Source organism: Cnephaeus nilssonii, assembly GCF_951640355.1.
Source record: "Cnephaeus nilssonii genome assembly, chromosome: 5".
NCBI classification, from domain to species: Eukaryota; Metazoa; Chordata; class Mammalia; order Chiroptera; family Vespertilionidae; genus Cnephaeus; species Cnephaeus nilssonii.
Window position 1 is genome coordinate 53,040,378 of NC_137076.1, and position 27,795 is coordinate 53,068,172.

A 27,795-nucleotide genomic window follows, 5' to 3' on the forward strand; every position below is an offset into this window, starting at 1 on the left:
CCATGTCAGAGACAGGAATTGCTTTACTTACCCCCACATTTGTTTTGAGGATCTATGACATCAGCTTATACAGTTTGACTCCCACATCTTTATGATATTTATGGAGGGAAATAGAAAGCAAGAGATGTTTATTTTTCTCTTTTATAATATAAAGCCTTTTAGTTTTATTTGCTAAACTTTTTACTTGATCATCCCAAAGTACTCTCTTCACTTAGATATTAAATGATTTTTCTTTTTATTTTCTTAATTTATTTTAAAATTGATTTTAGAGAGAGGAAGGGAGAGAGATAAACATTGATTAGCTGCCTCTTGTACACACCCTGGCCGAGAATAAAACTGAGGACCTTGGATGCACAGGATGACACTGAACCAATTGACCCACACCAGCCAGGGCTTAAATGATTTTTCTCATAAATATCTGGACACACATTACTCAGGAAGTGTACAATTTTTTAATATGTTTTGTTGATTATTTATTTATTTATTTATTTATTTATTTATTTAGAGGAAGGGACAGGGAGAAAGAGAGAGAGACCTCATGTGAGAGAGAAACATTGATTGGTTGCCTCCCATACCCACCCTACTGGTGACTGAATCTGCAACCTAGGTATTTGCCCTGACTGGGGATTCGAACCTGCAAACTTTTGGTGTACAGGTGATGCTCCAACCAACTGAGCCACCTACCAAGGGCAGGAAGTATACAAATTCTTGATTGCAGCTTTATTTCCTCTTACTTTGGTAGCATCATAAAAATTAAGAAGAGATAACCAGGGCGAGGTCTTTCCTCTTTACTATGGTGTTTGTTTCTGGGGAAGTGGAAGAGAAGTTTGAAGATATTCTTTCATCTCTAACTCTTTTTATAGTTTGTGTACTAGTCAGAATTACTCCCCTGGAATTGCCAATGTGTTTGTCACCTGGAATTATTATTGGGAAATTCCTTCTGCTTTGTTTTCCCTCTTGATTCCTACAGCTTAGTTAGCTGTACTATCAATGCCAAATCTGTGTTCAGCTTCTTATCTATCCCTGGGAGATTTTCTTAACAGCTTTTTTCAAAATATAATTTTATCTTTTTTATTTCCCATGTATCATATTTAGAGATTGAGAATCTAATAACCTCCTTTGTTATTGAAGCCCTCATACCAGAGATTTTATGTCTTAGAATATTGTCGTTAATTTCCCAATCAACTGTCACCCAAGGGTATAAAGAACCATATAAAGTCATATAAAACCTATCCTTCTAAATACTCCTTTCCTCTTTACAAGCAAAACTCTGACTTGTTAATAGACTTGTGATGTCTTTACTGTCTTTTACTGTTTATTTTAAAAGATACATCAGGAATGTACTGTTGTGAAAAGCCATCTGGAGGATGGAATCTCAGTCAGAACAAGCTGCTTCCAGTCCCAGATCAGCTCCAGTCCCTGATCAACCCTTTGCTGGTCTTGTGACCCTGGACAAGACTAGTCTGGGAACTTTAGTTCCCACCTTTTAGAATGGGCATAATTTCGTTCTCCCTCCTGGGAGGGCATCCACACCTTTCTTCCCTCTCAGGCCTGCATCTCTTAAACTCTAGGGCCCCCATGAGACTTGCTACCAGGGGAGCAAGGGGCTGAGACAGCTCTTCCCAGGCTAGCCCCCTGACCCTGTGTCTAAGGCCCCCTTTTCTGACTTTTCAGTGAACCAAAAGCCCCACCTAGACTCTTTCCTGTTGCTTCTTTTAAGCCCTTTATTGTTTCACTATCCACAGCTTTAATTAACATATGCTCAAAATAAAAATAAAATGGGAATAATTGCAGGGCTATGAGGATTAGAGTTGATGCACTTGGCACATAGAATGGAAAGCAGCAAACACAGCTCTGATTATTATCATTACTTTTCACTTTGGCCAGGCCATTATGTGAAATTTATAAATATTTTGCTTAAAGAACCAGAGGTTGCCCTGGCTAGTGTTTCCAAGTGGTTAGAACACCAGCCCACGCACTAAATGGTCATGGTTTGATTCCCCATCAAGGGCATCTACCTGGGTTTCAGGTTCCACCTCTGGCCCTGGTCAGGGCATGTGCAGGAAGCAACCAATCAATGTGTCTCTCTCACATAGATGTTTTTCTCTTCCTCTCCTTCCCTCCCTTCTACTCTCTCTAAAAAGCCATGGAAAACAATATCCTTGGATGAGGATTAACAACAAAAAAGAACCGGAGGTTCATTTCTAGAATGTTGTTAATTGTAAATCTGAACTTTTAAAATTTGAGTGTCATACCAAATTATATCAATTGAAAGTATATTTATCTCAGAGTTTGAATTCATGTAGTCTTATACTTACATAAATATTAAAATGAAACATCAGCCATTCACTTGTTTAGTCAGGACTATTATTCTTCGCAACTTTTTAAGTAAAATCTTTATTAGATATAATTCATATATCATACAGTTCTCCCATTTAAAGCATAAAATTCAATGGGTTTTTTTGTATATTCAGAGTTGTGCAAACCATTGCCACAATCAATTTCGGAACATTCTTATCACCCCAAGAAGAAACCGTGAACCTTTTACCTTTACCCCTCAACCTCCTCCAGCCCCAGGCAATCACAAATCTACTTTCTCTCTTTTGAGAAAGAGAATTTGCATATTCTGGACATTCTATATAAATGAGATCATTCAATATGTGGTCTCCTTGTGACTGCCTTCCTTTACTTACATAATATTGTCAAAATTCATCCATTTATAGCATGTATCAGTACTTCATTCCTTTTTATTGCTGAATAACATTCCATTGTATGACTATACCACATTTTGTCATCCATTAATAAGTTGATGATTTGGGGGTTGTTTCTGTTTTGGGACTGTTATGAACATTTGTGTACAGTTTTTGTGTGGATATATGTTTTTATTTCTCTTGGGTATACACCTAGGAGAAGAATTTCTAGCTTATATGGTGCCTTTTTATATTTAAACTTTTGAGGAACTGTTTTTCAAAGTGGCTGCCTCTTTTATATGGACAATCATATATTTTACATTCCCACCAATAGTATATGAGGGTTCCATTTTCTCCACTTCCCTTCCCACACTTGTTGTTTTCTGCCTTTTTTATTATGGCCTTACCAGTGGGTGTCAAATGGTATTTCATTGTGGATTTTAGCGGCTTCTTAAAGTTGAATATATAGCCAAAACCGGTTTGGCTCAGTGGATGGAGCATCGGCCTGCGGACTCAAGGGTCCCAGGTTCGGTTCCGGTCAAGGGCATGTACCTTGGTTGCGGGCACGTCCCCAGTGGGGGTTGTGCAAGAGGCAGCTGATTGATGTTTCTAGCTCTCTATCCCTCTCTCTTCCCCTCTGTAAAAAAATCAATAATATATATATATTTTTAAAAAGTTGAATATATAAAAATCATATCCCTTATGCTTTGGTAATAGCTGGTCAATGGTGAGAGTGTTTGATAAGTTAAACCTCCTATTACAGAATCTTCTCCTTATTGAATGCCTAGTGAATAGATATTTCATAGACTTTTCCCCTATTTCCACGATCTCTATTTCATTGTCCCTGATTTTCAGTTTTCTGTTCCAGCAGTTCACTTGGGCTTATCATGTGGCTGTCAGCAACCCGTCTCTACAGAGATTATAACACAGTGGGAAGATCCATAACACCGTTTCTTTTTGTCTTTCCTTTGCCCATCCTTCTCCTTGAGAGAGATTTTCCTAACAGATTTTTAGAGTATGTTTAAAAAATAAATCTCCTTCTAGACATTTATGTACTAAGTTCTCAGGGTAGATTATTTCTCATTCATACTTTTCACCTGCCATTTCTTTGAGTACCTTGTTCCCTTTATTATCTCTATTTCTTCTCTTGAAATGCTAATTTTATGAAGGATGTGGGCCTCCTGTGTCTGTTCTCCCCTACTCTTTTAATTTTTATGTTTTCTATCTCTTTGTGTCCTCTAAAATTCTGTCAACTTACCTTTCACATTACAAATTTAATTTTCATCTGTGTTTATATCTGCTTAATCTTTTATATGGACAATCATATATTTAATTTCCAAGGACTGTTTCTGTTCTTAAGTTTCTCCTTTTTCATAGCAGACTCTTCTTTTATGGGTATAACATGCTTTTAACATGTGAGGATACCAATTAGAATAAAATATTCTTTTCTATTCCCTAAATTCTCTTTTTCTTTGATCCAGAATTGATCATACATTTTGGTCTTTCTCTTTTACACTATCAATTTTCCTTAAATGTTTGTTTATCATTGGTTGTAGGTACATGTTTATGAATAAAAGACTAAATTAACTGATATAAGTTGTGTGTTTTTTCCTCCAAAAAATGCTTTTCTCTGAATGGGACATACCAACAGGTGGGCTTTCTGGTAAGGGAGAAGGAAGGCAAGCTCGGGCCCACAAAATTGCCAAAATAAGAAAGTTGTCATTTATAGGGGTTAAATGTACCTGGAAAGAGAGTGGTTTGCTGTACCTGTCATTCCTCTCTGTCTCCCAACAATTTCTGGGTCTGAAGTTACCTTAAATTTTAAACTACCCTAAACTCAACTCTTTGTCCCTCTGAAAACCAAAGTCCCACTCTGGGAGTTTTCTCAGGCAGATCACCAACTTTATATGGATAGTAATGTTCTGCCTTTAGCTCATAAAAGAAGCCTTGACTGGTTCTGAGGTGTAATTAGTTGTGGAGTGGGCTGGGCAGTGCTGAGTAGCTGAACCTGCTTATCTGAATGAAGTTTTTTAATTGCCTGCCTTCCATGGTTGCCCAAGGGCCCACTTTTTATTTTTTAACTAACAAGGAGCTTTCTGGGAGTGTATATGTTTAATTTCTAATGTCTTGGACCCTGATTCTAATTTTCAAGTTGTCTGATCTATTGATGACTTTCATTCTTGAGTTTATTTTTTTATTTTTTGTTTTTTGCAAGGGTGGTGGTGGGGTTTTTTTAATGTTGTTATAGTGCCATGCAGATTGTTATTGTCATTTCACTTTTAGAGGAAGGCAAATTTGATGTAACTTCTTATTGGACCATCTTGAATGAGTCTGTGTGATTTTTCACTTGCCTCAAACTTAATATGTCCTCATCATAATATATTCCTACCCATTCTTTCATCCTGCTTCCTCATCTTGCTTTGTTCCTGACCCCAGTTAATGATAGCCTGTATCACCATGTACCATATCATTATTCCTGCTTCCTCCCTCAACACATATTATCCATTCCTAATCCTGTCTATTTCCATTCAAACCCTCTCACTTCATTTCCTGTTACTCTTTTTTTTTTGGGGGGGGGGAGGGGTGGGTGTCAGGCTTTTTGTCCTGGTGTATATTGCTGTTAGTGCTCTCTGCTTTCATTCGGCACCCCTCGACTCCAGTCCTTCCCACAGGTTACCACTTTCTCCATTATCTACAGAAGAGTACAGATCTAAGTATCATATAATATTCATGAACTGCCCCAAGTAATCCTGAGTTAACTTTGTAATAAATCAATATATTTTCCTTATACCCTGAGTTCTACCAACAGCTGAGTTATTCAACATTTTTCCTCCATTTCATGCACCTTCACTTTTTTGTATAATATATGGTTTTCCTAAACTTAGATGCCCTTCATCCCATATCTACTTCTCAAATTTGTCAACCGAAAGATATGCTCAAATCAAATGCTCTGTACTCTGGGAAGCCTTTGAAGATTTCTTAGTTTATTGTTTATTGAAAGTAGATTTTGTTGTATTCCCACTGTATTCTTCAACCTCATATTCCCCCAAGACAATCAACATTATCTTTTCCCTTTTTTCTCTGGGCCAGAGCTGGGTAAGATCAAAGAGATCCAAGCCAGAACAAACTCTGAGGGTGACTAATATCGGTGTCACTCACCTGTATCTGCAGGTGTTTCATCTATGGCTGGGTGGAAAGAAAGCACACAACACCTTAATTTGGTTTCTGGTAAAGTGGAATAGGTTCTATATTTCATCTCTGTATTGCTGAAAGTATCCCTTGACCAAATGTTGCTCAGACATGTTTTTTAATTGCCTGTGGTACATCTCTTAATCCTTGAATGATATAAACAGATATATTTCTACATGTGTTCATGAGTCTGGGTGTGGAGTAGTATGAAAATCTTAGATAATAATGACAGGCAGACCCAAGATAGTGGAAAGTCTGGTTTACATAAATAACACATAAGCTACCCCAGAGCCAGTTTCTGGTATGTAGCAAATGTATCTTATGGTTCTTCCTTTTCATCATTCAGTGTTTCTGTATTTTAACTATCATCATTAAGAGTGGACTTTGTATTGCAATAAAAGATGGATCATTATATGTGAAAAGAAAATCTGCAACACCCATATTGGTGTCCTATCTATTTATACTAGAGGCCCAGTGCACGAAAATTCGTGCACTCAGGGAGGTCCCACAGCCCAGCCTGTGCCTTCTCGCAGTCAGGGACCCCTCGGGAGATGTCCACCTGCCGGCTTAGGCCCGCTCCCTGGGGGAACGTGCCTAAGCTGGCAGTCAGACATCCCTCTGGCAGCCCAGGAGCCCTCGGGAGATGTCCAACTAATGGCCGTTAGTTGGACAATCTTAGCACTGCCGCCGAGGCGGGAGAGGCTCTCTCACCACCACTATGCTGGCCAGCCACGAGCCGGCTTCTGGCTAAACAGCGCTCCCCCTGTGGAAGCGCACTGACCACCAGGGGGCAGCTTCTGCATTAAGTGTCTGCCCCCTGATGGTCAGTGTGCGTCATAGCGACCGGTCGTTCCCAGTCATTCCGCCATTAGGGTAAATTTGCATATTACCCTTTTATTATATAGGATAAAAGCCTAAGCAACCGAAAGACTGGTCACTATGACACGCACTGACCACCAGGGGCAGACGCTCAATGCAGGAGCTGCCCCCTGGTGGTCAGTGCACTCCCACAGCCAACCTTCCACAGTCCCTTCCCCGGGCCAGCTGGCCCTGATGGCCCCCATTGCCGGCCAGGCCAAGGGACCCCACCCATGCATGAAATTGTGCACCAGGCCTCTAGTAAAAATATAATAATTCTTTCAGTTAACTTTATTCTTTTTTTAAAAATTTCATTTTGGCTCTGGCCAGTGTGGCTCAGTTGTTTGGAGCATCGTCCCATACACCAAAAGGTCATGGGTTCAATTCCCTGTCAGGGTACATACCCAGTTGCAGTTTCAATCCCTAGTCGGGTGAGTGTGCAGGAGGCAACCAATCAATGTTTCTTCTTACATCAATGCTTCTCTCTTTCTCTCTCTCTCTCCCTCTCTCTCTCTCTCTCAAACCAACAAAATAACCAAATAATCCAATTAAAAATGGGCAAAAGACCTGAATAGGTGTTTCTCCAAAGAGAACATACAAATGTCGAATAGACATATAAAAAAGATGCTCAACATCACTGATCATCAGAGAAATGCAAATTAAAAGCACAATGAGATAGTACCTCACATCTGTCAGAATGACTATCATCAATAAATCAATAAACAACAAGTGTTGGCGAGAGGCTGTAGAGAAAAGGAAACCCTCGTGTACTGTTAGTGGGAATGCAAATTTTTGCAGCCACTATGGAAAACAGTATGGAGGTTCCTCAAAAATTAAAAATGGAACTACCTTATGATCTAGCAATTCCACTTTCAGGAGTGTATCTGAAGACATCCAAAACACTCATTTGAAAAGATATATGCACCCCTGTGTTCATTGTAGCATTATTCACAATATTCAAGCTATGAAAGCAACCTAAGTGCCATCAACTGATGATTGGATAAAGAAAGTGTGATACATATATATGATGGAGTATCACTCAGCTATAAAATCTTACCATTTGCAACAGCATGGATGGACCTAGAGGGTATTATGCTAAGTGAGATAAGTCCGACAGAGAAAGACAAATACCATATAATTTCACTTATATGTGGAATCTAAAGAACAAAATGAACAAACAAAACAAACAGACTCCTAGATACAGTGAACAAACTGATGGTTCCCATATAGGGGGGTGGAGTTGGTGAAAAGGGTAAAAGAAGTAAGGAGTTACAAAATAATCATGGGGATATAAAGCACAGTATACTAGGTGTATTGGTTAATAATGCGGATTTTATAATCAAAGAAAACACGATAATTTCAAGAGAAACATCAAAAGTGCTTTATTCAAAGTAATGTCCATCGCTAGCTACACATTTCCCTCATCTTTCAGGTAATTTGTGGATACCGTCCCAATAGAACTTTTCTTGTTTTGAGGCAAACCATTCAGAGACCCAATTTTCCATAAAAATCATCACTTTTAAAGCGTTTAAACCAGTGTTCACAAGTATCTTGAGATGGAGCATGTTTACCATAAGCTTCCCGAAGTATTCAGCACTTTTCTTCAAAATAAAGTAATGAATTAAAACTTCCTGCAAATGCTCTTTTATTTTGGCACAAAATTTGACATTTTTAAGTGTAAAAATATCTATGATGTTAACACCTTCAGAAAATTTGACATATGAAGTTTTGAAGCTTGTCAATACAACAAAATAGCATGCATATCAAATCGCATATATATCAACATATGTATAACTCCATCTATTGAAAAAAATCCGCATTATTAACTGGTACACCTGGTAGGAAATATGGTCAATAATACTGTAATAATTATGTATCGTGCCAGGTGGGTACTAGAAGTATCAGGGGGGATCACTTCATAAATTATGTAATTATCTAACCACTATGCTGCACACCTGAAAAAAATTTTTTTTTAATTTTATTTTTAGGGTACAGGAATTAATAACAAACAATATTACAATAAAATTTAAACTTGCCTCACAATCTGTTAATTTTATAATGAATTGGCCCTATCATCATATACCTATATCCATACTCTGTCAATCTTAGAAATTTAATGTTAGTAGCCTAAGATTATTGATAGTACTAGGTAGTGAATTGGAGCTATTCTCCCAGCTCAGCTATTTTGTCATAAGACACCCAAGTCAAAATCATCTGTATTCTTAGGAATTTATAAGAGGGTGTTTAATATGTTTTGTGGAGCTAAAGAAAACCACAGAGACATTCGGAAAGAATGTGAGGCCCTGGATTCATTCTCTAAACAACATACCATCTAATACTGAAATGTAAATGTGTCTTGTGATGAGCAGAATTCCTATACACTTACCCTGTAGTTCATCAAACAAGTGAGACCTCCAGACTTCTGATGTAGTGGAAAGAACAGGGACTTTGGGATTCCTCACATCCAGGATTGAAAATACATGCTCCCTTTTTATTTAACTTCTCTGAGGCTTTGCTTTCTTATTAATAAAATGGAAAAGACTTGCATCATGGGACTTCTGTGAAGATTAAATGGGAATGTATTAAGAATGCCTCTAATGTAGTAAACATAATAGCTGTCATTGTTGTTGTTATGCTGATAGCCAAGTCTTGAATTCATCTCAGCTGTTTTCTGTGACCTGGGAACCACGTAAGTGACTCCCTTGTGTAACTTCCTCTACTTCTTTGTGATAACTGTCTCTCCATCTCCCAAACCGTACATTTTTTATTACATGAATATAAAGTTTTTACTAATTCTTTAACTCTGAAGTAGGATTTTAAAATGCTTTCACTCCAAGTTGAAATTATTGGAGGCCTTACATGGCAATGCCCAATCTCTTTCTCTATGAATTAATAATAACCACTCCCCATCCTGCCACCCCCAAAAGAAACACAAACAATACAAGGGCTTTTTAGCTCAGCTGATTTCTAATCTGCAGAGGTGTTGGAGAGGATCCACACCGGTATATTACTCACATTATACCTACTGTGTGTAAGGTACTCTGCCTTGCATTATAAGGTGTATAAAGGCCCTGTCTTGAACTTATAATAGTCGAAGCAATAAGACATACATAAAGAGAATTATAATGTAAGGTAAAATGTAATATGTGCCAACAGGTACTAGGCACTGTGTGTGTGAGGGGTAGGGATGGGGGAGAGTGAGCATTATTTCTCCCTGTGAAAAATCAAGTAAGGCTTCAAAGCAGAAGTGGCAATGTCTCTCAGGTCTCTTCTCACTCCAAGATCCTATGTATCTTTAGAACTATGAAAAATCAGAATGGAGAACTTACTTTAGAGAGATTCTACACAATTGAAAAATATAATGAGACAGTTGGCATTCTCCTTGTGTTCAGTAGTGTGTGTGTTTTTTAAAAATATATATATTTTTTATTGATTTCAGAGAGGAAGGGAGAGGGAGAGAGAGAGAGAAACATCAATGATGAGAGAGAATCATTGATTGGCTGCCTCCTGCACGCCCCCTACTGGGGATCGAGCGTGCAACCCGGGCATGTGCCCTTGACTGGAATCAAATTGGAGATCCTTCAGTCTGTAGCCTGATGCTCTACCCACTGAGCCAAACCTGCTAGGGCTTCAGTAGTGTTTTTAAGGTAGTTGTGTGGATGGAAGTTTGTAAATAAAGCGGAGAAGAAGAAGATGGGTGGGCTTGAATTTGCCAGAAGCACTGTGTTGTTGTCCAGAGAATATATTCTCTATCCCTAGGTAAGATGATGCAGCAAGGGTTGGAGGTGGCTTTACATTTTCTTAATTAAAAGAAAAAAAAATTTATCACTCTAGATTAGAGATCAAGACTGTCCCACTGTGGATAAAAATCTCAGTTTGGAGATTCAGATTAAAAAAATCCTCATCCATGTAAAAATGGTTTGCAGAGCCTTACATCAGAATGAGGTGCCTGGTATTGGAATAATATGGCTTTCCTTTTGTTTCCTGCTTCTCCACAGATGACTGAGTCTTTTGGTTACAGTTATTTCTGATATTTGCTCATTTTGCAGAGCCAGCTGTACAAAGTAAAACTTTATTATGATATCTGTGAATTAATCAGAAATAAAGGAAGAGGAGACAATAAGAATGGGCATTTTGCTCTTTAAGGAAAAAAAATATTTTTTACCCTAACAGCTGAAAAAGTAACCAGTGGTTAAATGTTATCTATCCTTTGACACCAGAAATAACTATTTAAATCTTTGTTTTTCTGGATTCTTATGAAAGAAATCCATACCATCCTAAAATATGGAGGCGGATTTCAGTCTTTTTATTCATTCATCCTACTCTGAAAATTCATTTTATTGAGATTTCTTGAGTCTCAAAAAATGACTCCAAGGGCTTAGTATGCACAGGATGAATAGGGATGGGGAAAGAATTCAAGGAATGGACTTCAAGGAGTGGGAAAGACCCACTCCTTGGCACAGTTTTTCATCCTGAAGGAACTGCCTCTGTCTGCCTTTTAGTTCTCTTTCTCCCTTCTGCTGCTTACTTTTAGGGCTTATTTATCACTTTTGTCAGAAGCTGCATTGGGAAAAGTTTTCATTGTAACTTTTGGTATAAAAGGGCTGGAAAGAGAAAGAGGCTGGAGCCATTGGATAAGGGAAGTTTTGGAAGTTATTTATGAGTACATTCCTGTCTTGACCAGTGATAAACAAGAAAAAAAATCTTACAGAATTAAAAACTCCATATTGGACAAAGGACAATTAATCTTTTAGATAATTCTACTCACAGTATTATGGGTAGTATTATGAACTCTACAAATATTCTATCACTGATATTATCATGATAATAGAAAACATTTATTGAATACTTAATCATAGTCAGCAACCTTACTATCTATCCTTTAGGTGCATTTCTTCTCTTAATCCTCATCATTCATTCAACTTGAGATGGGTACTATTATCCCTTTTTACAGATATGAATACTGGGGCTTACAGAGGTGAAATGTCTTGCTATGGTTATTCAGGTAATAAATAGTGAAGCAAGAACTCAAAGGAAGGCCTGTCTGACTTAGAGTTCTTGCTCTTAACCTTCACCTAAGTTGTCATACTGAAATATTTATGAGTTTCCCATTATGGGTCTGACCCAGTAGTAGATACCTGGAGACACTTAAGTGCTCGCCTTCTTTGTGAAACCTTGTAATTCTAAAATGCACAAATTAACTCAAACAACGCAAATTCAAAGATAAGTGATAGGATTAAAGAAAGGACACATTTAATATGATCTTAAAAGATCAGGGTTTGACCTGATTGGATTGGAAGGGAGAATCTTTTGTCCTTAATTCCCACTTCTGTTTGTGTTTGGATCCTGTGCCTGGCCCTGCACCAGTAGGACTTCAGTTTGTTAGAGAAGTGCCACCAATGCAGCAGGCATAGAGTGGGAGATGGAGATGACAAACACCAAGCTCTGGATAAGGGAGCTTGGTTTCCCAGGGGAGTGGATGGAGATAATGCAATATAACCTTGTTCATGCTGAGGTACCAGATGTCAAGTCTGATTTTGTAAGACATGGTTCATCCTACAAAGCTAAATTTTGTTAATTACAAAATTTCTCAGAGCCTTTAAGATACTAATATGCTTTGTGACCATCTGAGAGGTTATTATAATTTGGGAAACACTGAAAGCAATCCCTGTTATTGGGTCACTTTTGGCAACGTAAGAAACGCCCAAACCTGTAAGAATTTTTATGAATTTATATGAGCCAAACTGATGACAGTTGCCAGAAAGCAAAATCTCAACAGATTGAGGGAAGGCTCCAGCCCTAGCCAGTTTGGCTCAATGGATAGAGCGTCGGCCCTCACTGAAGGAAGGGTCCCGGGTTCTATTTCAGTCGAGGGCATGTACCTTGGTTTCGGGCTTGATCCCCTATAGGAGGCAGCTGATTGATGATTCTCTCTCATCAATGTTTCTATCTATCTCCCTTCCTCTCTCTAAAAAAAAAATTGTTTTTTTAAATCTTAAAAGAGAGAGAGAGGGAGAGAGGGGGTTCCAGAGAAGGTAATTTTGTACCTTAATTTATACATTAGAATCAAAGGAGGAGGCATAAAGAGGATGGCATGCTTGGTAGTTAGAGTGTTGGCCCAAGCATGGAAGGGTCTTGGGTTTGATCCAAAAGTCAATGGAAAAAGGAACAAAAACCAAAAAAAGGAGGCAAATACTTCTTTTATATAGGTGGATATAGGATAGTTAACAATGAACACTTACAGCAAATAGAGATGGTATTCTGGGAACAAGATAACAATGAGAGGTTCTTTGTGGTCTTGCTCTGGTGGGAGACTGTGCCCTGAGGGGTCTAGGAGAAGGGATTATGCAAGTATTTCAAAAGTATGTTATCTTAGATGCAAAAAAAGACAATAGACAGGCTCAGGTAAGGTAAAGATTGACCTTTGTCAAGAAAGATTATGGCCTAGGACTTGACTACCCAACATGATTTCTTTAGTTAAGAAGTTTTATATTCAGACCATCCAATGTGATTGCTTTCAGTCTAAGTTTGTAAGGCCACCAGGCAGGCCTCCCCTGAGCTTGTCAGGTTTAGTATATGGCCTCTTTTTCATCCATACTTTCTTAGGTTACCTTTCTTATAGCATATCTTATTCCAGGTAAAATATATGACTCCTTTAGAAAAAGCTATGGGAATGGCTTATATTTTTAATATAGGCCTAATATTTTTAATTTGGCAGGAGTAAGACTTATATTTAAAAGATCTTTTTATCCTTCCTTAAATCATAAGTTTCATGTGATGAAAAAAAGTGAGATTTTTTTTAACAAAAAGAGGTATGAAAGTAATTATTAAGAGAAGGGAATCATTAGGGAGCATTAGGTAAGGAGGGTTGATGACGACCTGTCCTAATCCTGCTTCTGCTCCCCTCACTGCCTTGCTTCTCACATCTTGAGTGGTGCTGATGAAATGTCCATCTTCCTAAGCCTCTACCAAAATTCACCTTGGGGTGAAAAGGGCAGTACAGGTGGTGGCTCGGATTTTTCATTTCTGAAACTACTAACAAAAAAAACCAAGTCATAAAAAGCCTGATTCAATAGTTAGTTGAACTCAACAATCAGAACGATTCAGTTGAATCATTTGAAAAAAGAATTATCAAAAAGAACTAGCAGCCCATTATTAAGTAGCTGATTCTTCTTCCAATTCAAATGTGCTGGTTTTCTCTCTCCTGAGTGTGGTGTGATTTGGTGAAAGCTACTTTGAGGTAAAAAACTAAACCAAATGTGGATTATTTTAGGACAAAGGTGACTCTTAAATTACTACTGTGTTTATAAAAAGTAAATTATGTGTGGGAGTTCTTAGGAAGACATATTGTTCAGCAATATCAGATATATCAATGAACCTACTACAGCCCAAAGGATGCAGGGCAGAAAAGGGATTGGGAGGGCATTGGAATAACCATTATCAACAAACATTTACGGAGGGCTGATTGTGAGCAGAGTCTAAGACAGGTTGCCTTCCTCAGACACACTGATTAGATATAAGTGGACAGACACATGCCTAAAACCTTAAATAATAATACACACTATTGTGTGCTGTAAAGTGAGTGGTAAGATAGTATGAGATTTCAGATAGGATGTGGTAGGCAGAATAAAGCTCCCCCCTCAAAGATGCCTGAGTCCTAATCCCTAGAGTCTGTGACTGTGTTATATTGCATGGCAAGGGGGAATTAAGGTGGCCAATCAACTGATCTTGACATAAACATTATTTTGGATTATCCTGGGGACCCAATGTAATCATAAGTGTCCTTTAAAGTAGAAGAGGAGGCCCTAGCTGGTTTGGCTCAATGGATAGAGCGTCGGCCTACGGACTGAAAGGTCCCAGTTTGATTCCAGTCAAGGGCACATGCCCAGGTTTCGGGCTTGATCCCCAGTAGGGGGTATGCAGGAGGCAGCTGATCAATGATTCTCTCTAATCATTTTCTATCTCTCTCCCTTCCTTTCTCTGAAGTCAATAAAAAAATATTTAAAAAAAATAAAGTAGAAGAGAAGGTCAGTCAGATTTAAAGATGTTCCATTGTTGGAGGAAGGAGCCACAGGCAAGGAATGCAGGTGACCTTGAGAATTTGGAAAAGGCAGGAAACATATTCTCTCCTAGAGCCTCCAAAAGGAATGTTGCTCTGTAGACACCTTGATTTTAGCCCAGTTCAGACCTGTTTTGACTCTGGCCTCTAGAATTGCAAGATAATAAACTTTTATTGTTTTAAGCCATAGTTTGTGTTAAGTAGTTTTAGCAGCAATAGGAAATTAGTACAAGAATGCTGAAGAGTAAGAGGAGTCAGGGACAGTTTCAGGAAGAAGGTGGTTCTTGAACTAGACATTAATGATAGTAAGAGTAATAGTAACAGGATTAAAATAAAAAATGTATGTTCTAGGTATTAGGCTAAGCTCTTTATAACCTTAATCCATTTATCCTCACAAAAACTATAAAGACAATATTCTTCCCCATTTTGCAGATGAGAAAACTGAGATTAAAAGAGATTAAGTAAATTGTATAATCATTACAGTGTAGTACTAGTCACAACAACTAGTTAATAGCTAGCCTTTTAATGACATATGGAAGCTGACATTTATTGAGCGCTCACTGTGCACAAGCAAGTTGCTATGGATATCCCTGTCACTATCTCATGTAATCCTCTCAGGATCTCTAGCATGTAGTGATTCGTAATTTTTCTGAGACGTGGGTTTATCTCTCCCAATTCAGGAGGGAAAGGGTCTGGAACCAGAAAATCCAGTCAAGACACAATAGTCCAGACAAGTGCTGATCAGAACCTAAAGTGCAGGTAAAGACAGTGGGTATGGGAAGGAGAAAATGGGTTCCACAGACAAACTGTTTCTTTATTAAAACACTAAGGGCCCAGTGCACGAAATACATGCACTGGGGGTGGGCGGGGGGTCCCTCAGCCCAGCCTTCCCCCTCTCACAGACTGGGAGCCCTCAGGGGATGTCCTACTGACAGCTTAGGCCTGTTCCCTGTGCTGATCAGGGGAAGGCGCCAGCCCCATCACCCCGCTGCTGCAGCCACTGCCAGCCACCACAGCCGCCAAGGTGTTTTCATCAACATGGACTCCAGTCCCTTCACCATGAAAAAATGACAACTTTCTTTAGGCATTTTCAAGATGTGTCTTTCATAGGATATGACATTTCTTACTTTTTTTTTTTTTAATCCTCACTTGAGGATATGTTTCCATTGATTTTTAGAGAGTATGGAAGAGAGAGAGAGGGAGAGACAGAGAGAAACATCAGTGTGAGAGGGACACTTTGATTGGTTGCCTCCTGCATGAGCCCTGACCTGGGCCGCTGTAAGCTAGGAGCCTGTAACCTAGGTACATGCCCTTAATCAGAATTGAACCCAGACCCTGCGGTCAGCAGGCCGAGGCTCTATCCACTGAGCCAAACCAGCTAGGGCAGGATATGACATTTCTTAGCCCCTCCAACAGCGGACCTTCATTTTTTTCGCCAGGAGTGTGGTGGAAAAACCCTAGGTCACCTTTTTGATTCTTATTACCCAAGTTACCAAGAACACTGCAAGTGGTGGTGTATAGGGAGCCTAGCCAATGAGCGGTCAGAAAAGGTGTTTACACTCGAACTGGTTTGGCTCAGTGGATAGAGCGTCGGCCTGCAGACTGAAGGGTTCAGGTTTGATTCCTGTTAAGGGCATGTACCTTGGTTGGGGGCACATCCCCAGTGGGGAGTGTGCAGGAGGCAGCTGATCAATGTTTCTCTCTCATCGATGTTTCTGACAGTCTATCCCTCTCCCCTCTTCTCTAAAAAATCAATAAAATATATTTAAAAAAAAAAAAGAAAAGAAAAGGTGTTTCCTCTGCAGTCCATGCACAGAGGTTCCCCTGCGTTGTGTCCACTGGGCTAGGGGCAGGTCCCAGCTGCCGGGGGCATGCCCCCAAGCCCGGTGGCCCCTCGTTCGCTGTGTCCGCTAAGCTGGAGGGCATGTCCCCGGGCCGCTAGGCAGGGGCACACGTGCAAGAGGCCACGGGGCAGGAATATCCACTGCGTCGATGTTCGTGGCCGCTTGTCTCGGGACCCATCCCTCTTGGCGCCCCCAGCCGCTTGTCCCAGGACCCAGCCCGCTTGGCGCCCCCAGCTGCTCGTCCTGGGACCCGGGCTGCTTGGCGCAGGCGCCCATAGGCCATTCCTGGCTGGGGCATTCTGGGACCTTGGCTGCTCAGGGCCTACGCATGGGCCTACAGGCTCGGAGTAGCCTGGGTCCCAAGGATGTTCCCGGGACCCAGGCTGCTCAGCACCCGTGTATGCAAATTAACCCGCCATCTTTATTGGGTTGATTTGCATACTCCTGATTGGCTAGTGGGTGTTGCGGAGGTACGGTCAATTTGCATCTCTCTTTTATTAGTGTAGATAACTCCTGTATTGAAGAAACTTTGCTTCTATCTCTAATATCTCCACTCTGTGAGATGAGGGTGCTGCATTTTAATGAGTTTAGGCACTTTATAATTGGAATTCATGAAAGGTGTCGGTATTGACAGTGTTGTAGACCTAGCTTTTCCACTTACCCTCAAGTGTGGGCAGAGGGCATGTACACTTCTCTATATTACGCCTCATTTCTCTCCTGAGGTGGTAACTCACAGAAATTGCCTTTAATTTCTTGGTGTTTTAAAACAAAAGAGATAGTGCTAACAACAATAAATATATTTATTGAAAACCTGCCATATAAAAGAGAAACATACTAGTCACTGTGAGAGTCTTAAAAGTGACTGAAAATCAGTTTGGAAACCCATCTGAGCAAGGATGATGAAATGGAATTAGAAAGGGGAGGTGATTAGGTATTGCTTGGTGTCAGTAATATTATAGAGTGACCACTAACTTCTTTTCAAGTAGACATGGGTTTGCCATTTTCTCTGCCTAAATATAAGAACCATTTAAATATTTTAGAAAAGCCTCTGCAATTTTGATCTCAGTTAAAATTCCATCCACATTCTATTTGAGTAGATCCAGTTTTGTTATCTTTCAAAGAGTCATCAAAGTAAGAGTCTAGAAACTTGGATATCTTGTCTTGTAATGGATGAATTCATTGTTTTATTTATTCTGTTTATTATAAGTAAAGAGGTAATGATATTATAGCTGCAAAGAATTCCTTTTCAGATTATGTGGATCCTTTAGCTAATACTGAATGATGCAAAACATTAATGTAGGATTGATCCATTTTTAAAAAATTAGTATACTGTATTTACACCCCCAAGCTGGAATTTGAGAGTAATGCTTGAGAATGTGATACAGAATCCCCTCATAGATAATTCTCATTCTAAAGAGATATTTCAGTACTCCAGTTTGTATAAGACAAATTCCTTTATACCACTTTGTAGTCTATTGCAAGTGTGTCTGGGTATATTCATTCATGTAGACTGAGTCTTCCCACTAATTTCAAAGAACGATTTAGGACCTTTCCCTGCCAACTTAAATTAACAGTGTAAGTTCCTACCCAATGGAGTTTGATTTTCTCTTCAGTTAAGTGATCAAAGCCAAATCATTAAAGCCTATGTGTCGTACAATAGATTCTCAGAAGTTCTGAGTTGGCCATTCTTCTTAGTTTTAATCAAAGCAAAAAATAGTATTTGCATTTTTGTCATCTTCATTTCCAAGTGTTTGTCATATTATTCGATTCAGAGTCACCCTGAGTGGTTACACATCAGTAGAATCTGTCTAACCATTCTCAAAAAGCTGTCCCTGCCAGAACATGGGCCCATTTCTATAGTAAGTGGCATACCACCTAAATACATAAACATTAGAATCATGTATGACCAGACTACTTAGAACCAGAAGTCATCATGGCAGGAAAATTTGGGTAATATGGCATTTTCACACAGAGTCACTGACTCAGTGCAGCTTCCTATCACTCTCCTGATTCTCAGTCCCTTTGATGTGCTGTGGGTTTCCTCATTGCCTCCTTTACCTCTCCCCGCATATGCACACATACAATCACCACCAACACCCTTTGTACCTGTTCTGCCTTATTTTCTGCCTTTGTTCTACTTGCAGGGTATTCTTCCATTTCCTCAATTAGCTTTATTAGCCAGGAGACATGGATGAGTAGGGATAGGGAATGCAAGTACTCTCATGCCCTGTTTGTATGTGTCTATGACATAAAGCTGCAAAAACCAACAGACTTTTACATGGCCATCCAGCCATGCTGACCTTCACATTGAGATTGTACTGCTGATCTTTGACCTAAATCATTATGCTCAGCTTGGTAGGCCCCTGGAGTTAGTGCATTGTCCACAGTAAATGTGCAGCATTTGGCAACTAAATATTAGAATTAGAGCAGGAGGGGAGGGAGCTGGAGGTAGAAGAGGGCATAGAAGGGATAAATGGTGATGAGGAAAAAAGTTTCTTGCAAAAAAAATAAATAATTAATTAAATATAGAGCTAAACAACTTTTTTTGTGTAGAAATGGTGAGACTTTGGACTAGTATCATGTTTATTTATATGATTTCCAAGTATATAGAAGTTCAGGAAGCCTTTGCAAGTATATTTTCTTCTAATTATTTAAAAATTAGAAACTCTGAATTAAAAATGGGAAGGGGAATGTGCCAAAAAGTATTTGATTTGAAATAAATAAGATCCATATGCTTACAGCACTGCACAGAGCAAGATGAAATTTCTATGTTTGCTATAGGTCAGTTATTATTTTACTTACGGGATTTTATCCAAATGTTTTTGGTGTGTGTTTTTTTACCATTGGCAAGACCCAGATCTTGAATCTGTCCTCAGTGCTTTGTTTTTTTCAGCCTTGTCTTTTGGACCAAAATAACAACCACATACTATTTTACCAGAAATTCAGCATTACCACTAATGTGTTTTTTAACAATTACACAATATTCTTGGCTGTCATAAAAATTACTTTGCTTAAAATTAGTATATAAAAATATGTGTAGACACAGACATATAACATACACACACTACATATTTATATGTATTCAAGCTAAAAGATGGCTTATGGCAAAATTAGAAGTCTAATTATTTGTATACTTTGAGAAAAAAGATCACATCAAAAACATGTATTTTTAATTTGTTAAGAGGTGGAGGATGGGAATATTGTGAGTAATGGATAATTTATGTGGGATTTAGGAGTAATAGGTTACAAACACTGTGTATGCATTTTTACATATAAATGTAACATATAACACAGTGAATTTGAGAGGAAATGTTTAAAATGTGCTTCAACAGATTATCAACTTATTTTCTTGGACTTGAATTATTAGTTCCATAGAGAAGTACTGTGGGGAGGCATTTTAGGATTTACTTATTTCAGAAAGTATAAAATGTCTATAAATTTTCCTGTTTTTAACCAAGAATGAAGGAGAGCTACGAGCATGTGCTTCCTGAGTGGCCGCATTCCAGCTGTGCAGACTGGTCATAGCACATCTGCCAATCAGAACAGGCCCTTCAGGGAAGCCCTCAGATGCTGAGTCTTGTTTACACACATTGTGACTGTTTCTCCCCTCCTCTTGTGTGCTGTACCACTAGGAAGATTTGGGAGGGTGGGGGAGTTTGGGATTGCATGCCTGAGTAAACTGTAGGAAACTAGGATCACAGCCACAACAAATGGTATTACGGGCAGACTTTGAGCTCATCGTTAGCCACAGGTAAGAGATGTTGCTTTGTTATCTGAGGATAGCTGATCTGCACCCAGTTTGTAGCTTTACTTTGATACATTATATTTTACTTTCATTAGCAAAACTAGCAGGCTAACAGCTGAAGAGGAATGATTGAAATGCGGTTAAAATGTGTGTTGTATTTCTGTGACTAAATTTTTAGTATTCAACAGTGAAAAACCCTGGTATTTTTATTTAAGGGTAGGGTAAAACCAATTTAATTAAAACTAAAGTTTTAATAGCGTCAGTGACACTAAGTCACTGTGTAGAGAAATTGGAGCCAGAAGCATATTAACAGTATGCATTTGGGAGAGCATTATATCTAAACAAACGTGTGAGTCTTATTGTGAGTCTTCCTCCTTGTTAGTCTTTCAGACAACAGTGTTTTCCTGTGTACTGACTCTTCAGTTTAGAAAACATTTCTTAATTATCATGAACCATTCAGAAAGAATCGATATATACATTTAACTATGTAAATCTGATTCCTTTTCTTCCATAATTCTCTCCAGAAGTTTTACAGTACATTCTCATTATCTTTATGCTGCTCCACCAGCAATAAAATTAAGGGGAACAAAAGAATTCCTGTCTGCTCTTTGTTTTAGGGTTACAACACTGCATAGGATTTTATTGTGACTTACACTTTACTTTCTGTTGTTAGTTTTCCCTTAACACTGATTTTATTTATTTTTGAGCATGTACTGAAAAAAAAAAAAAAGTTATTCAGAGTAGAAAAAGACAACCTGTGGGTTTTGTGGTTCTTTCTCTTATATATAATAGTCTTACAGATGATTGATAACATTTTACAGCATCCCAAAGAGGCACTTTTTGAAAACTTTAAGCAGTCAGCTTTTGTCTCTTACCTCAAGCAGGGTTTCTCAACCTTAGCATAGTTGACATTTTGATGAGATGATTCTTTGTTGTAGGGTGCATTGTTGGAAGTTTAGCAGCATCCCTGGTCTGTACCCGCTAGATGCTAGCTGTGACAATAAAAAAAATGTCTCCAGACACTGCCAAATGTTCTCTGGGGGATGGGCTATGAAATAGCCCCTGGTTAAAAACCACTGCCCTAAAGCACATTAGACTAAATTATCTTTCAAACATTGAAATCCAACTTGCTCTGGGTGATAGAGAGTTAAGGATGAGGTTGTACTGGTCTTAGTGTATTTGCAGATGTTGCTGTAGCTGACTGCTGATTTTTTCCCCTCCTCATTCCGTTAGAAGTTTTTGCCAACCATGATTCATGGAATGATTTTTTGGAGCTGAGTAATTTGTGGTTTTTCAATTTCCTTACTTTCTTTCCTTAGCTAAATTTGTTTTGGTTTTTAGCAAAGTGTTTAAAACAGCAAAGATCTTGGAAATGAAATAATACACGTAATGATATATTTTCAAAGTAGACAGTTTTAAACAACCATGAAAACTGTATATGCTTGTCTTTCTCTGTGTCCTTTCTACCTCTTCTGTCAGACAAACCCTCTTAACTCTGATGAACAGTCTTACACAGAAGAAGACACAGCAACCCTTGAGCAGTTCTTATGAAATATAATGGTATGGGAGCTGGTATTTAAGAACTTTTCCAGGGCTTCTAAAGAGCATTTTGGCATGTAATCATCTTCTTACTTTACAGATCGCAACGAACGAAATAAACCAGAGCATCGTTCTTCAAGGTATGAACTTAAAATATTTAATAATTCTGCATAAAGCTTCTCCTTTGAAAAATATTGTTTGGAAACAATGCATGTATCCCTTTTAGAGTTATTGTATATTTGAATTTTCTATGTCATTAAAGATGCTTTACAGGGAAATTTCTCTAAACAAAATCTATACTAATAAAAGGGTAATGTGCAAATTGGTCAGGATGCCCTCACAGTAACGACTGAACAGCAGGCTGCGTGGGGCGACCAGGCCGGCAGGGGGGGCAGTTGGGGGCGACAAGGCCGGCAGGGGGGGACAGATGGGGGTGACCAGGCCAGCGGGGGGGGGCAGTTGGGGGCAACCAGGCCAATGGGGGGGGCAGTTGGCGTGACCAGGATGGCAGGGGGGGGCAGTTGGGGCGATCAGGCTGGCAGGCAAGGCAGTTAGGGGCAATCAGGCTGGCAGGGGGGACAGTTAGGGGCAATCAGACAGGCAGGTGAGCAGTTAGGAGCCAGTGGTCCTGGATTGTGAGAGGGATCCTGGATTGGAGAGGGTGCAGTCTGGGCTGAGGAGAACCCCCCATACATGAATTTTGTGCACTGGGCCTCTAGTCTATAATAATAAAAGCGTGATATGCTAATTAGACTGGATATCCTTCCAGATGAAGCCGGGGTTGTGAGGTAAGCCCGGGTCCCAGGTGCCAGAGGGAAGCCAGTGCCAGCAGCCAGGGGAAGGAAAGCATACTCTTGCACGAATTTTGTGCATTGGGCCTCTAGTATTTTAATTAAAAATTTTTTTCTTTATTGATTAAGGTATTACATATGTGTCTTTACCCCCCTCTTCATTGTCCCCCAATCTCTCCCCTCACGCATGCCTCACCCCCCTGGTGTCTTTGTCCATTGGATATGATTATATGCATGCATACAAGTCCTTTGGTTGATCTCTCCTCATGCCCCTCCCCTCCCCTGCCTTTCCTCTGAGGTTTCATGGTCTGATCAATGCTTCTCTGTCTCTGGATCTGTTTTTGTTCATCTGTTTATGTTGTTCATTATATTCCACAAATGAGTGAGATCATGGGATATTTATCTTTCTCTGACTGACTTATTTCGCTTAGCACAGTGGTCGGCAAACTCATTAGTCAACAGAGCCAAATATCAACAGTACAACGATGGAAATTTCTTTTGAGAGCCAAATTTTTTAAACTTAAACTATATAGGTAGGTACATTGTTATTAACTTAATTAGGGTACTCCTAAGCTGGCCTTTGCTAAAAACTCAAGGGGCCAAAGAGCCACATGTGGCTCGCAAGCTGCAGTTTGCCGACCACTGGCTTAGCATAATGCTCTCCAGGTCCATTCATGCTGTTGCAAATAGTAGGAGTTCCTTTTTATAGCAGCGTAATATTCCATTGTGTAGATGTACCACGGTTTTTTAATTCACTTATCTGCTGATGGGCACTTAGGCTATTTCCAAATCTTAGCTATTGTAAATTGTGCTGTTATTTATGAACATAGGGGTGCATATATCCTTTCTGATAGGTGTTTCTAGTTTCTTGGGATATATTCTTAGATGTGGGATCACCGGGTCAAATGGGAGTTCCATTTTTAGTTTTTTGAGGAAACTCCATACTGTTCTCCACAGTAGCTGCACCAGTCTGCATTCCCACCAGCAGTGCACAAGCGTTCTTTTTTCTCCACATCCTCTCCAGCACTTGTCATTTATTGATTTGTTGATGATAGCCATTCTGACAGGTGTGAGATGGTACCTCATTGTTGTTTTGATTTTCATCTCTCAGTTGATTAGTGAGTTTGAGCATGTTTTCATATGTCTCTTGGCCTTCGTTATGTCCTCTTTCGAAAAGTGTCAATTTAGGTCCGTTGCCCATTTTTTGATTGGGTTATTTATCTTCCCTTTGTTAAGTTGTATGAGTTCCCTGTAAATGTTGGAGATTAAACCCTTATTGGAGATAACATTTGCAAATATGTTTTCCCATGCAGTGGGCTTTCTTGTTGTTTTATTGATGGTTTCTTTTGCTGTGCAGAAGCTTTTTATTTTGATGTAGTCCCATTTGTTTATTTTCTCTTTAGTTTCCATTGCTCTAGGAGCTGTATCAGTGAAGATATTGCTTTGGCATATGTCTGAGATTTTGCTGCCCTTGGATTCCTCTAAGATTTTTATGGTTTCCTGTCTTACATTTAAGTCCTTTGTCCATTTTGAGTTTATTTTTGTGTATGGTGTAAGTTGGTGGTCTAGTTTCATTTTTTTGCATGTATCTGACCAGTTTTCCCAACACCATTTATTGAAGAGACTATCTTGACTCCATTGTAAGTTCTTGCCTCCTTTGTCAAATATTAATTGAGCATAGTGGTTTGGATCGATTTCTGGGTTCTCTATTCTATTACATTGATCTATATGTCTGTTCTTGTGCCAGTGCCAGGCAGTTTTGAGAACAGTGGCTTTGTAATACAGCTTGATATCTGGTATTGAGACCCCTCCTACTTTGTTCTTCTTTCTCAGGATTGCTGCAGCTATTTGGGGCCTTTTTTTATTCCAGGTGAATTTTTGGAGAGTTCGTTCTAGGTCTGTGAAATATGCCATTGGTATTTTAATGGGGAGTGCATTGAATCTGTAGATTGCTTTGGGTGGTAGTATGGACATTTTAATGATGTTGATTCTACCAATCCATGAGCACAGTATGTTCTTCCATCTGTTTATGTCTTCCTCTATCTCTTTTTTCAGTGTCCTGTAGTTTTCTGAGTACAGGTTTAATAAAATTATTAACTACTTATAAGACACTAGAGCCCCAGTGCATGAAATTTGTGCACTCGGGGGGCGGGGGGGGGGGGTCTTCAGCCCGGCCTGTGCCCTCTCGCAATCCAGGAGCCCTCAGGGGATGTCCGAATGCTGGCTTAGGCCGCAGGAAGCAGACCTAAGCCAGCATTTGGACATCCTTAGCGTTGCCACAGAGGCGGGAGAAGCTCCCACCACCACTGCTGTGCTCGCCAGCTGTGAGCCCAGCTTCTGGCAGAGTGGCACTCCTCCTGTGGGAACGCACTGACCTCTGGTGGTCAATGCGCATCATAGTAACCAGTCGTTCTGCCATTGGGATGGAATCGGCTCTCTGACATCTCCGAAGGTGTCCCAGATTGTGAGTGGGCACAGGCCAGGCCGAGGGACCCCACCAGTGCACAATTGGAGCCAGGGAGGGACATGGGAGGTTGGCCAGCCGAGGAGGGACCACGGGACGGCTCCAGGGCTCTCCAGCCCATCTCACTCAGTCCCGATAGGCCAGACCCCAGCAGCAAGCTAAACTACTGGTCGGAGTGTCTGCCTCCTGGAGGTCAGAGCATGTTATAGCGACTGGTCGACCCAGTCAACTGTCTGCCCGCTGGTGGTCAGTGCACGTCATAGCGAGCAGTTGAGTGGCCTTAGCATATCATTTGCATATTAAGCTTTGATTGGTTGAATGGACGACCGGACACTTAGTATATTAGCCTTTTATTATATAGGACTAGAGGCCCAGTGCACGAAATTCGTGCACTGGTAGGGACTCTAGCAGTGCACGAAATTCGTGCACTGGTAGGGACTCTAGCAGCTGGTGGCAGCTGGCCTGGCCCCCTGGTCGAACTCCTGGAAGAAATCCTGGTCCAGGGAACAATTTGCATACTATGCTTTTATTATATAGGACTAGAGGTCCGGTGCACGAAATTATTGCACCGAGGGTGTGTCCCTCAGCCCAGCCTGCACCCTCTCCAATCTGGGACTGCTGGCTCCCAACTGCTCGCCTGCCTTCCTTCCTGATTGTCCCTAACCGCTTCTGCCTGCCAGCCTGATTGCCCCTAACTGCCCTCCCCTGCAGGCCTGGTCACCCCTAACTGCCCCTCCCCTGCAGGCTTGATCACCCCCAACTGCCCTACCTTGCAGGCCTGGTCCCTCCCAACTGCCCTCCCCTGCTGGCCATCTTGTGGCAGCTATCTTGTGTCCACATGGGGGCAGCCATCTTGTGTGTTGGAGTGACAGTCAATTTGCATATTACTCTTTTATTAGATAGGATTTTATTTTGAGAATTCCTATCAGTGACAGGTAAATCCTTACAAAAAAGTATTTTATCCCTATTTCCTTCCTTTTGTGGTTTATCTTCCTCCCCTTTCTTTAAATGGTGTTTTTCTAAGTGTGTATTTTTTTTTTCTAATTATAAACTAACATGGGATCATTGTAGAAATTTTAAAAAATATTTTTAAAAACTTTGAAAAAACAGTCTGCCTTTTATCAGCTAGAGGTGGCTGGCTACTGCTAAAAATTTGGTGTAATTTCTTCTGGATTTTTTTATTAGTATATATGTATTCTAACTGAATTCTTTAAGTTCTTATTAGATAGTTTCAAATGGCTTATATTACTTAAGCCTCTTAATCACTCTGTGACAGTGTGTTTTACAAGATCTTCATTGGCCTTAAAGAGTATTTTTTTTAAATCTTTGCCAAACCTACAGGTAGAAAATTGTTTAACTTCCACTCCTTAGCAAGAATTTGATTTTTTAAAAACCCGTTCTGTGAAGGATTATAATTTTTCTAATATTATTTTCTCCTTATTCCACATTCTATAACTTTTTCTTTGCATTTTATGTTGTGGGAACTGACAAAATGATGATCATTCATTCATTGGTTTGACTGGCTTGGTAAACCAAACCCAAATGCTTTTGCAAGGTATCAAATCCTAGAATGCATTGATCTCAATGGATAAAAATACAAAATCCATGAAGCTGCCATTAGTTAGAATAGCAATACATTTTGCAGGAATTGTCACTAAAAAATAAGTTAGTGAGACCTAATCTGGGGATAAAATATAGCTGAATATTTGAAGTATAAGGCTGATATTTTTCAGGTATAATTCACATACATTAAAATTCACTCTTTTTGGTGTATGATTCTATGAGTTTTGGCAAATATACAGTTATGTGACCACTACTACAATCGGAAAAGTTTGTGAGATTGATATTTTTAATACTTAAAAAAATAGTAATAGGGGAAAAAAAGATAATGTAAGAAAGAGAACTTTGACAGCATACTTAACTGTATGTAACATAAAGTTGGAAGGGTAAAAAAATACTTAAGATTATATAATCAGGATCCTTAAGACCTTTGACATATTGAAGGTTTGACTGAATAAAGCAATATGAGTTTTAATTGGAACAAATGTAAATCCTTACGTACACTTAGGTCTGAAAGAAAAATTGAACATGAAAAGGGGAAATATGACAACAATATATTTGAAAAGTCTTAAGGATTTAATTCTTCACAAATTCATCATGAGTCGAAATTTTTATGTCATTGCTTCCATTTCCCCCAAAATGTCAGCATTGATTTAATTACATTGAAAGAATTATAGTGTCCAATATTTCAAAAATGTCATAGCTCTAGACCAGTGGTCGGCAAACTGCGGCTAGCGAGCCACATGCGGCTCTTTGGCCCCTTGAGTTTTTAGCAAAGGCCAGCTTAGGAGTACCCTAATTAAGTTAATAACAATGTACCTACCTATATAGTTTAAGTTTAAAAAATTTGGCTCTCAAAAGAAATTTCAGTCGTTGTACTGTTGATATTTGGCTCTGTTGACTAATGAGTTTGCCGACCACTGCTCTAGACCATACTTTTGATGTTGTATTCAATTCTGGGTCCACAAGTCCTCAAAAAATCAAAGTGTTCAGTAGTTGATATCACTTAGGGAACTTAAAAAACACACACACAGAGTCCCATGCTCCCAGATATTC

The 27,795-nt window shown here is 39.5% G+C and overlaps 1 protein-coding gene across 7 annotated transcripts in view; it reads left to right on the forward strand.

Moving 5' to 3' along the window:
* The window catches only part of SH3D19 (SH3 domain containing 19), a 163,270-nt gene that overhangs the window by 44,214 nt on the left and 91,261 nt on the right, over positions 1-27,795 (forward strand). For 5 of the 7 annotated variants that reach the window (XM_079771509.1, XM_079771504.1, XM_079771503.1 and 2 more), the window contains one exon: positions 22,025-22,064. In XM_079771509.1, coding sequence (XP_079627635.1) covers positions 22,025-22,064 — 40 coding nt within the window. Of the gene's footprint in view, positions 1-19,952; positions 20,392-22,024; positions 22,065-27,795 lie in introns of those variants that run through there. The other 2 variants (XM_079771506.1, XM_079771507.1) reach the window with 2 other exon arrangements.